Genomic DNA, 12,168 nt, shown 5'->3' with positions numbered 1-12,168 from the left:
GTACGATGAGACGGTCGTATGTACATCAAGGTTGAGGAAATTTGTTAAAGATAACCCAAAATGCGCTCGTGTGTAAATGTTCGACTTCTCACCTGTGAACATAAACTTCATGAATACTATTCGGATAATGAAGATATTGGAGAAGAGTTGATCACGCGTTCGAAAACAGAGGAATTTCATGTACGGCGGAACCTGACTCATCCCACTCTCTGTCAGATTCGTAAGGGTTCTTGCCAAGCCGCGGTGTGATAGATGAACGTTTAAAGCCCTCTCTCATCGTTTTGGGACGTTTCTCCTTAATGGGTAATTAGAAGGACCGAGACTATAACTTTGGATAAAGGAGGAGTTCGACGAAAGCAGTGCATATCGATATATGACCCGAGTTGAAGTGCACCCCAAGTGGCAAAAGAAAGACAGGTGGCTGTTTAAGTTTTCCCGGCCTAGTTTGGATACCAGGCCCGATAATTCTGACTACTCTACAAATCACCCAATTTCCAGGTGACCAAGACTGGAGGAATTCCTCCAGTTTTCCGGAAATAGCCGAAATATTCCGAAATCGTCCCGTCTATATTCGGCATGTTTGGATGGTACCGCTGATGTTCGGTTATTCCCGGCCAGGTAGGTAGGCTAGCTGTTGAACGTAAACTCCGGTATCCTAATGGCAATCCTACAATGTTTGATTTTATACACTGAAATCGGAGGTCGCCCCGGCCGAAATGCAGAATATAATTTTCTTCGACCAATGCAGACTTTGTGCTTGAAACATGCTCTCAGTGGGGATACACTTGCAGTATTACCCAGTGGATATGGGAAAAGCCTCATTTTTGAGATGTTGCCACTGATGGATTTGAAAACACCCGGGCTCTCAACTTGTGACCCCTGATCCTTGTGTCATTTCTATTTATATCTGTGGGTGATGCTGACCTAAGAATTTTTTATCAAGAGTCGTCAGGGAATCTTTGGGCATGGAACCAGACTAAAGTTTTCCAAGTGGGTTCTTGCTAGCCATGGTCAAGGCGTTCGTCATTCGGCGCCGGTAATATCGTAACAATATTTGAGGTGTTTTCTTTGGAATTAACTTCAACTTATCGCAGTGACCAGGTGACAGAAAGAAAAAAATCTAACATGAGATTTACCCATGCCGTTTTGAATAATTTTTAAAGATTTTGATGCCCTTCTCCATTATCCATGCATATGTTTGTAATTTTATTTTGTCACTCCAAAAGATCAGTTTTCAAAGTCTTTGTACGAGTTTGGCGAAGACTGGCCAACAACATGTTGAACACCACTAGGACAGTCAAGTTCACGAAAAACAAAATGCGCTCTTTCATTAGAGGGAGTGATCATGAGGTATCATAAAATACCTTTTTGTGTAAATTCCGTAATAAAAATGATTCAAATAAAACTCAAATCTTACAAACAGCTTGGCTATTTATTCCCAAAAGAAGTCCAGAAGAAAGCGTTCGATAAGGGCAACAACTGCACATGAACTCTTCAGGTACACAGCCTAAAAAAGCAACTGTGCAAGCATTAAATTTAACGTTGTTGTCAGATCATATCAAGCACCAACGATGGATTGAATATTCAACTTCCTATACTGCAGTACGCAACGTTTTAGGGATATAGATTACCAACGAAAAATTGCGGCTATGATCATGGGGGTGCACTGAACCAATTCAAGCCGTATTGAAATTATTGTAAAATCAACCAAGACAGTTTGGAGCCCCATGGCAGGCAACTGAAGTCTCTGAAGCCTTTCAAACAAAAACAATGTGTTGTTTGGTCCTTCAGATTTCATTTGATTTTCAATTTTTAGTAGGTTAACCAATGATTTTTTTAATTATCCGCCAAAAACAAACTCACCCCCCAAAAAAGGAATGTTCCCAAGTCTTCTCAGCGGCCATTTTTCAAATCATCCCTCACCTTCCGGGGGCTCTTCTGACAAATTTTCAATCACATTTTTGTCTGCATTGCCCCCAGATGGGTGCCCCTGAATCTACAAAGATAATTCTGGGCCATACTGGCACAATCCCACCACTTTTTGGCCCAAACAAACCCCTCTTTTCGAAAAAATCTACAGGGGTACTTTTCCTTGAATTGGTACACTGCACCTATGGGGTACAAAGGAGGTTTATGGTTGCAAAACAGGTGGTGAGTAGCAGACGTGCGCTGCGCTCTGGCTATGGACATACCGGGCATACCAGAAAGCGGTAATTGGCCAGATGTTATTGCCCGGACAGTTCAAACTCCTGTGTCCTTCCTCCATGGACCTACCTACCTTCGTACGTGTACGTTCCCTCGTCAGGGTTTTACACGAACACACTGAAAAGCTCGTGAGATTTGATTTTTGAACAGCCGCAAAGGACGCCGCCATGTTGCTTGCCACAAATAACTACTAGTGGTCTCAGCGGTCCCCTTACCATATGTGGTAAAATACGTCATGCCATCTCTGCGCACAACAACGGGAAAGTCGTTCGTTTAATGTCCGGTTATTCAGGGGGACCGCTGAGACCGGGAGACAGCTGAGACCGCCACACCTGCATTCGAGCAGCCGACCCACGAACAACAAATCGAGCTGTTCGTGAAAATACGAGAACAAGCCACTCGAACTCAGCCGAATAAATTCGTTATGCGTACTCAGCGTGCTCCTTGTCAAACGCGCCATTGATCTTAGGCTATTATAAACGCGCGGTTATGCAGTGAGTACATTAATTTTGCTGGAGGTGCAAAGCACTGGGTGAGTACCAAAAAACCACGCCCTCCTCTGTTGCGCTCGGAGCGGATTGGACAGTGTATCAGGAGAAAGAAGTGTCATACAACAGGAAAGTTACGAGAGTCTCTTTGATGAGGAGATTATAGTCTATGTGAAGTTTGCGGTGACACCATGTAATCGAATTCTCTCTTTGAGTGTGTGTGGTTCTGAAAAGAACCGGGGTTCACTCGACGTTTCGAACAGTGTGCTCTGTTCGTCTTCAGGAAATTCTTCTTCTCCTGAAGACGAACAGAGCACACTGTTCGAAACGTCGAGTGAACCCCGGTTCTTTTCAGAACCACACAAGAGAGAATTTGATTACATGGTGTCACCGCAAACTTCACATAGTTAGTACTTTCGCCATGCATAGCCTCAAGTCTTATTTAAGATTACAGTCGTGCTCTTGCACAGATCTTCCCAAGCCTTGCTGATCTCAAACTTAACACAGATCACTGCTTTAGGTTTGATTTGGTTCCATAGATGCCACTGTTGAAGTGAACACAGTTTTGCAAGATAGCCTACGCTGTAGCATGTGAGTGCTCAAGTGAAGGTCTCCATTGTTGTATTTTCTTGTCACAGTATCAATAATAAATCGAGCCTGAGTAGGGAACTGCTAATACTAGTTTGCAGTGGCGTAAATTTGTGCCGAAAATCGGGGGGGGGGGTTGTGGGGATGACTTGCCAGATCATGGAAATTTGAAGAGAGGGGGTGCTGACACCATCATAACATATTTAGCGGGTTATGTTCATGATACAGATGTACATATGTAGTACATTTGTGCAGAATCGTACGCCAGAATGGCATATGTATGGCATTTTTAGAATGTCTTCCGTGTCGGAGTTCTATAGAATACATTTATGTTACTGGAAAGTCCAAGAAATTCTTCACGATCCGCCTTAATGTTTTCCTCACCACGAAAAAGTGTGTGGGGTGTTCAATAGCTCCCCCCCCAAGTGTGCGCGACATGGAGATATATACCCCCATCTCCCAGGGATTTACGCCCATTCTACATGTAGTTTGTGTTCACCCCGATGTCTTTATTTTCTGAAGATTTCTTGAAACCACAACTTAATTACGAGAAGCTTTCTTAGGAAGAGGGCGCTGACCTTGTGATGTTGCCGCCAAACTGGGAACGCTGAGTCCAACCTTTCAAAGCAGATAATCCCCTTCCGGTGCGTTTTAAAGGCATCATGTGACGAATCGATCATGGGGCAAACTTGGCGTACTTTCGGGGGTGGGGTGAGTGCTTGTCAGAGCCTTATCCAGAACAATAGGAATGCAGTCCTTGTGTTTCCAAGAACACCCTAAAATGTGAAGCACCGTCCGAATTATAGTAAAGAAGCAGCAAAGACTGTCAGTTCCTGTCAAGAAATTCAAATCTCACGAAACGTCTTCAAGTTGAAATGGCAGGTTTTAGCTCTTACACTGTGGTGTATGAAACAAAGCCTAACACAATGTACCCCCTCCCCTTACAAAAGCCTGGACTCGAACGTTAACAAGACCGAAATCATCGATCCAGTCAAATTGGATTTTTCACTTCTTATGTTGCAGTTTTATTGTATGTTTTGTACCTTCTTTTCGTCAATACCCTTCAAAAATAAATGAGAAAAAGATAGGATTTGTCTTTTATTCAGTTAGTAAATCTGTGTTGGGGCATCGGCCAAAACTATAGGTGGCGGCGTATACGATGTGGACTTTGGAAGTTGAAGCAGTTAAAACTGCTGCTGAAAACGCTTGCATGCGTAATGATGTGCATTTAAAATATGTAACCGTTTGACAAACACTATTGTCTGTTTTCTATACAGATGGAGGAGTTAAATGCACAGACTGTAAACACAATTGATTAACGCAAGACCAGTGAAAGCTTTTGTTAGGGACATCTGCTGCCCTGCTGAAGGACTGTGCCCTATGATGTAGCCGCAGTTTATTGCACCTGTATCATTACGTGAGGCCAAAAGCCAATGTTACGAACTTAACCACACAATGGGATCCAATAGATGCACCACTTATTCAGATCTCTCTCTGGCGTTCAGCTGAATGAAGTCGTATGGATGACTGAGCTTGGGTTGGAGTCTGAATTCTCATACCTTTGTATCAAAGGTTGAAAGGAAACCCTCTTTGCCCAGCTAATAAAAAGAACAAAACTCAATAGAGACGCCCAGACAGGCAGTTCTTTGATGCGAATTATTCAACTTGGTTGGTGTATTCGTGAAGACCACGATAAACAATTACAGGGCTCAGCCTAGGTTTGCATGCAAATTGCTTTCATTCTCTCTGAAAAGACCAAGTGAACTGAATGCATTTCCCGGGAATCACTCCAGTGATTCTAGCTAAAAGGGCACAGTACATTGACACAGGTACCGTTTATTGCGAGGTAACTGCCTCACTAGTAGCATGTTCGTAGTGTGCGAGCTTTGGCTCTTAATACATCTCTTGGAAGTTTTTAACTCTTGATACATCTCTTGGAAAGTTTCTCGAAGATTTTGATTTGAAAAAAAGAGGCCATGATGGTACAGGTCAAAACAGAGCCGATGGAGGAGGGAGGTTCCTTGAAAAATGATGGCAATCAAGTTTCCGACCGAGAGGCAGACTTTGATCGGAAATCATGTCCGAATCGTGGCAGAATCCAGCCCCACACTCCTACCACCAGGCGAAGAATGTCTACCAAGGGCATTCGGAGACCCGGCTACAAACGCAGAGTCAGTGCGCCACACTCTTACGTTGAACTCATCTCAATGGCTATAAAGGTATGATTATGAAAAGATACGCATGGTTTAAAATTGAATTAAACGTTTCCTTATTATGTCTATACCATTTACTTTTTAGGCAGGTGGGCATCCGTAAGCAAGGTAAGGTTCTAATGTCACCCACGGACATTGTAACGTGCGTGACCATATAGTCGTCAGGTAACTTACTTCGCCACTTACTTTGAAAACTGGTCATATTATATGATAAACAAACATTGGACAGTCAGTTGGATCGTCCACAAAATGTACAGATTTCATAATAGGAAGTGATCGTAGTCACAAATAAAAAAGATTGAAATTTACAAAATACTAACTCAACACAACATGATCCAAGCAATGCACAAACCATCTGCAGCTGCCGGTGCCCTTTACGGTATTACCTCAATATACACACCAAAATGGTACAGTCCAAGCGCAGGCAAGATGGCGGCGAACAGTACGGTGCTAGACCATTTTTTTTTTTTTTTTTTTGGTGAGAAAAAAAAATTCCATTTCGAAAATTGATTTGTGACCTCTAACTACTGGATTAAACTTGTATGTTTGAGGAGTTGCCGCTGTGTTGAGGTTACTATCGTGTGTTGATGGTGTATTGACGGTAATTAGTAAGACCCATGAAAACCAATCAGACTCCACAACAGGGACCTGGCGACTATTCGGTCACGGACGTTACATGTATTACGTTGGTGGGCTTTGTAAAGAAGTTATCATGCAGATAACCATGTTGACTTGACATGAACGTGCCTTACCAGAGATGGAGAACAAACAAATATCTGTGACACAAATTAAATATGACCGCATAGAGTTCATGACGTCCTGGGAAATGACTTCGTAAATCAATTTCAAAAGTCCGCCATGTGCTGTATCGGTGAAATAACTGTGATGACGTAACTACTCAATGGTAACTTTGTTTTGCGTTCAATGATAATACATTAGTACAGTTAAAGCATTTACAATTAAGCTGGAAGTCGTGGACTCGAGTTCCATCCTATAACTTAACCACTGTTTTCTCAAAAGATAGCAAATACAACACCTTCACCAAAAAAGAGTGTATTGACCTCAAGTACTTTCTGGTTGAACGTTTGAGTTCAGAGAAGACAGACAGAATATACACTATCCTGCCATAGTTGGTGGATACATTTGAATGGGTGCAAAAGGTGATTCAACACAGGAACGAGTTTTATACAAAAAATTAAAATTGACAATTATTACACCAAGGATTTTTCAGTGTTACGGTAGATGATGTTGTTACAAGAGTAATAATTCATGTGGAAAGTGAACCAAAAGGTCATTTTTGCGGACTCTGACAATCAAGGGCTGGCTGCAGCAGGAATGCAACAGCACCTAGTCACCAATTCATCTTTGCATTTCATCTGCCGCTTACGGAAGCCCGTTAGGGCCACGGTGTGTTTCTCTTTCACGGCGGTGCGTTTCTCTTTCACGGCAGTGTGTTTCTCTTTCGTTGTTGCCAGTAACTCGCGGCTGCGACTTATGAACTCGCAGCCGCGACTTATTTAACTCGCGGCCGCGACAACATTTTCATATCAAAATGTAAATGGTAAAACACAAAACAAACTCTAAAACATTTATAACAGAAATAATTTGAAAAATAAATAACCAACATCTGAAAACAATATGCCCCAAAAAGCAAATCATTTGGAAAATTCTGAAACAAATTTGGTTCCGACGTATAATACTTTATTTTTTGTAAAATTAATTTTGACCCTTTTGGCCGATTTTGGCCCTTTTGGCCGCCCGTTCTATGCAAATCATGCTCAGGACACATTACGTACATGTACGTACTGCGCACTTTCTGAGCATTATATGCATAAAAGAGCACGTTGTCCTACGTGGTCACCTTTTCCGTCAACCATCGACGATCAAAGTAAAATGTCAGGGTCAAAGGACGATAGAAAAAAAGGCAAAAGGGACGAAAAAACAATTGGATTAACTGTTCCACTTTGTAACTCTTAGCTCAAAGCCAAACACAACATGGTTTATTGTAGCACGAGAGAAAAAACTGTCTTCATGCATAAATTCAAAATGTAAGACATATTGTATTGTCAAACTTGGTGAAATGGAAATTTTTGTTTACAATGTGTATACTTACATAGGGTTGACATTATTTTGCCGCCGACACTCGAATACAGCCAGTGACGCATCCACGCAGCGGTTTACAAAGGTTTAATTTTGTCAAAATTAAATTAATTGCACTGTTCCCATAAACTAAATTCCGAACAACAGTAATACTCGTTCTTCATCCCTGTCTAAAGTTGCACATATTGCTAAAGACGGGCCTTTATATTGAAGATTCCTTTTACCTAGTGAAAATTTGGTAATTAGTGAAAACTCTGGTAACATTTCTTGTGCAACTTTTGTTTCTGCCACAGGCCTCTCCCAGCTGCATGCTTACACTGCGAGAGATCCTGGCCTATCTACAGGAACATAATGAGTGTTTCCAGGGTAGCTATGTCGGCTGGAAGAACAGCGTCCGTCATAACCTCTCCTCAAGCCGCTGTTTCGTCAAGCTGCTGCGAAACAGCAAACGCCCATTTGGCAAAGACAACTTCTGGGCCATGAACCCGGACTGTACCCACTGCCAGACGGCTGAGCAGACTCGACAGGGCAGCGGCGCCCTACAGGCCTCACAGTCAAACGTGTCATCTTCGCAACTTGCCCCAAGAGAGAGCGATCTACCAACGTATGCCTTCAACGAAAAGTCCACCGGAAGGAAGTCCAGTCGGCATAGCAACAGCGTTCTACCAGCGAGGCGCCATGGTCGCGTTTGGAGTAATGCACCAAGTCCTATCTTTGCTGAGCAACCTGTTGAGCCATCTTCTACTCTCCTGCCGGCTGTGACGAGAATCTCCCCTCCCTTGGTCTGCGCTAATCAGCCTAACAATACTGTGCCAGCTTCCTCGACAAGTGTTGACAATGCCGTTCAACTGCATCCTCTAGACTTGAGCATGCCTATAGCGTCCAAGAAAATCCATGCCCACTCTCCACGCAAGTCTGCTGAAGGCATCAAGAATTCAAGTGGTCAACCAGACCCCCCTTCTTCACCCAGGCTCGTTAAGGTTAGCCAGCCCGATGAAGAGAGATGTCGCATGCATCACACCCTACCTATCAGCCGCTTCTTGAACGCCCCTGATGGAAGGACCGAAAAAGAGAGTCATACCGCTGGTCCTCAGTCAGTTCACCTTCAGTCCCGTGGCGTGGCCCCACACCAGTATAAAATATCTTCATTTTCACCTGTGCCTCAGTATTTCACCCGACTTCCTTCTGGAAAGGAAACCTGTGCTTGGAATTTCCCAACGCCAGAAACAGCCAACCCCTCTGTAGCTGCTAGCAAACCGCGGGCCACAGTACCTCCAGACAGCGTCCCCAGAACCCCCGAAGAGCTGCAATTATTCAAAAGCCTGTACGAACATTACTGGAACCGCGCTGTTCAGGAACGAGAGGCCCTTTACGGACATCATTTAACCATGCTCCAAGATCGTCACTCCAAGCCCCAAAACTGGTACCAGTGTCCTGTCATGTACCTGCCAGTTTCACAAGTGTCTGATGATTTCACGGGACGATCTACAAACTCTTTACCCCCTATGTAGTTCGCCCAAATGGGAACATACAATGTCTGATTGATGTCATGTGTTAGGGTTTTTTGTGATAGCTACGACTGGGCAGTTAATCCTGCATCATTCATTTTGTAGATTCAATCAGAGTTAATATGCAGAAATAACATTGTACCTCAGAACACTGTTACCAATGTTTTGCCAAAATTTTAGCTTTGTGTTTCACTGACTGGGGGGTATGATGTTTGACACGAAAAGAAATTGGAATTTTCAGAGTATTGAAATGGCTATCTTGAATCAAGACTAGCTCTTGAGCTGAATGGCTTTGTTATCAGGTTTTGCAGATCTTTTGTTTTTGTCTTTTTATACGAAAAGTTCAGAACTGAATATTGCTGCCTTGAAAATGCTTTTAGTGAACAGCCACACATGTCTCCGAAAAGACTGTCTAACACAACACGTGTGTACTTGGCAGCAAAGTAGCGATCTTCGTGAAAAACGCTCACTCGACGTGTAAAGGTGCCTCAATTTCTGTGCTGAAATGTCGATCTTAAGTTGGGCTTCTCTTCAATACAGACAGATGTGTGTCGTCTGTGACGCTGTGGTTTAAGGTTTATCTATTAATTTGTTAGCTGGAGTACAACAGCCATAGCTTTTGAATTTTTGATACCAATCGGCCGTCACAATTTTTGCACAAATGCAATTACGAAAGTGCACTGTATATGTATACTTTTCATTGGCATTTATGAATACGGTACTATGACTTCAATCGTTTCTGACTTTTGACCCTGAAAACATTCATTAAAATATTATGAAATTGTGAGGGAAGTCAACGGAATTTAAGTTAAAGTAAAGATAGATTATTTAAACAGAGATTAACTGATTGCCTTTCAAAGCGTATTTTTGATTTTTATTGTTTAGGTAATGAGAGTCACCAGGCGGCGCTGTTTCTCTCCAATTTTAAATTTTGCACTGTTTTCTATGGGCGCGTATATAGTGTAGTGAAACTATTATAATGGAGATCAACCAGATTGAAACCGGTAAAGACAAGATGGCGGCACCCATGTACAAGCCCAAAGGGGGGCGCCCTGTTCGTTTTTCGTGCTTTTTTATGTAAGGGCGGAGAAAATGAGCGTTTGTCTTAGGAAGTTGCAAAAACAATAAAGATTACGGGACAATATCAAAAGAATGTACACTGTGCCTCTCTGGAGAGGCATATTGACCATTCTGTCCTAATAACTGGAAAAGGACCTGAAAATTCCCCAATAAGCCATTTGCAAGTTAAAGTTGAATAAATCTGGTACACTGAGTTTTCTGATCGCACATAAATACAACAATTTGAATTCCCCAGACTAAAGACACTGTTGCTATAACTCGTGATTCGTGCAAGCTTTTGTTTAGCGACCGCCATCTCCTGAATGGACTTGTTCATTTGTGTCCTCATCCATTGAGAACAGTTGCAAGCCGTCTCTTGTGTAACTAAGGAAAAGCTTGCCCCAAATCACGAGTATCGCAACAGTGACTGTAGTATGGAGAATTCAAAATTGTTATGTTCTTGTGAATTCAAAGAACTCTGAACATATATACCAGATTTTATTCAAATTTAACCCGAAAAGGACACGTATTTAGTTGAGATTTCTTCAAAAAATCCCCCCCACGCAGAAAGGGGCACGGAATTTAAAGAGTTTGCATTAATAATACTGTCTTTCTGTCCTGTTTATGTACATGTACATGTATGTATTATTATATGTATTGTATTATCCAATTTACCCGAGGGAGACCCCTCAGGGTGATATTAAAGGGTACATTCCATTAAGTGAGTAGATTTCTACGTGACAGCTCATGAACTTATCTTTGTAATCCTAGGAGGTTTTTTATTTACAATAAGAGGTGGCATAATCGGGATTTTCATCTATCACAAATTTTGGAATTCTGGCGTCTAACTCGGCGTACCGGTACTTCGTTCACAAAAACTTCCAACCTGTGGACTTATTCTACTTAGAGGCAGGCGGCTAACCCCTATAAAATTGAAAAGAAAAGTGAACTTCTGGCCATCGTCTTTAATTTCCAAAGATAAACGGGAGGCCCATCTCTTCCTGAGAGTCACCAGGCAGCTCCGTTTCCGTCAGATTTTGCCTTTTTTTACTCAGACACATACAAATATTGACTGTATCGAGTGGTATAGTAAAACTAGCCTCCCGAGGTGATCCATGGGGCATTCCGTTTTCCCGATACAAAGCCCTCCAAATACAGACATCATTTAACCATGCTCCAAGATTGTCACTCTTTACCCCAAAACTGGTACAAGTGTCCTGTCATGTACGCGCCAGTGTCAGAAGTGCCTGATGATTTCGCGGGACGATCTACAAACTCCTTACCCCCTATGTAGCCCGTCTAAATGGAAACGTACAGTGTCTGATTGATGTCATATATTAGGTTTTGGTGATGGCTACGACTAATTAATCCTACATCATTCATTTTGTAAATTCAACCAGATTTATAATATGCAGAAGTAACAGTGTACCTTGCAATGGTTTGCCAGAATTTTAGATTTGTGTTTCACTGACTGGGCCTGGGGTGTATGATGTTTGACACGAAAAAAAAAAAACAGATCGGAATTGCAGAGCATTGAAATGGCTATCTTGAATCAAGACTAGCTCTTCAGCTGAATGGCTTTGTTATCAGGTTTTGCAGACGTTGTTTTTGTCTTTTTATATGCAAAATTTAGAACTGAATATTGCTCCATTGAAGATGCTTTTAGTTAACAGCCACACACGTCTTCGAAAAGACGCACAGCACGTACGTGTGTACTACGGCGAAGCGCGCTGAGTGACCAAAAACCGGAGACTTTTTGGCCTAATGCTGGTTGTTGAATTACTGTACGAACGGTGGTATTGCATTTATGATAGTTCAAAAGGGAAAGGTCATAGACGAACTTTGACCTTGACTGGTGACGGCGTCATCAGAAAACAAGTTGAGTGACATTAAAGGTACAATTTTCAAACCACTCTATATGTGTATCCTGAAGTACAGTACATGTCCCATCGGCTTAAAACGTGAAAGATGGCTGAAAACGGAAGTGTTGTAGAAGAAAAATGTGGT

The 12,168-nt window shown here is 42.3% G+C and overlaps 1 protein-coding gene across 1 annotated transcript; it reads left to right on the top strand.

Moving 5' to 3' along the window:
* Nucleotides 1-4,920: 4,920 nt before the first annotated feature.
* LOC110982175 (uncharacterized) lies at nt 4,921-10,891 on the top strand. The gene is made up of 2 exons (XM_022240426.2): nt 4,921-5,500; nt 7,888-10,891. Exons 1-2 carry the CDS (start codon nt 5,258-5,260, stop codon nt 9,103-9,105), a joined length of 1,461 nt encoding a protein of 486 aa, XP_022096118.2. The 5' UTR covers nt 4,921-5,257; the 3' UTR covers nt 9,106-10,891.
* Nucleotides 10,892-12,168: the final 1,277 nt, after the last annotated feature.

This window comes from Acanthaster planci, linkage group LG06 (genome assembly GCF_054643075.1).
Source record: "Acanthaster planci isolate LZ-2023a linkage group LG06, COTS_SCS, whole genome shotgun sequence".
Lineage (NCBI taxonomy): Eukaryota > Metazoa > Echinodermata > Asteroidea > Valvatida > Acanthasteridae > Acanthaster > Acanthaster planci.
Note: the sequence above shows the minus strand (reverse complement) of the source record. Positions and strands in the feature narration are given on the sequence as shown.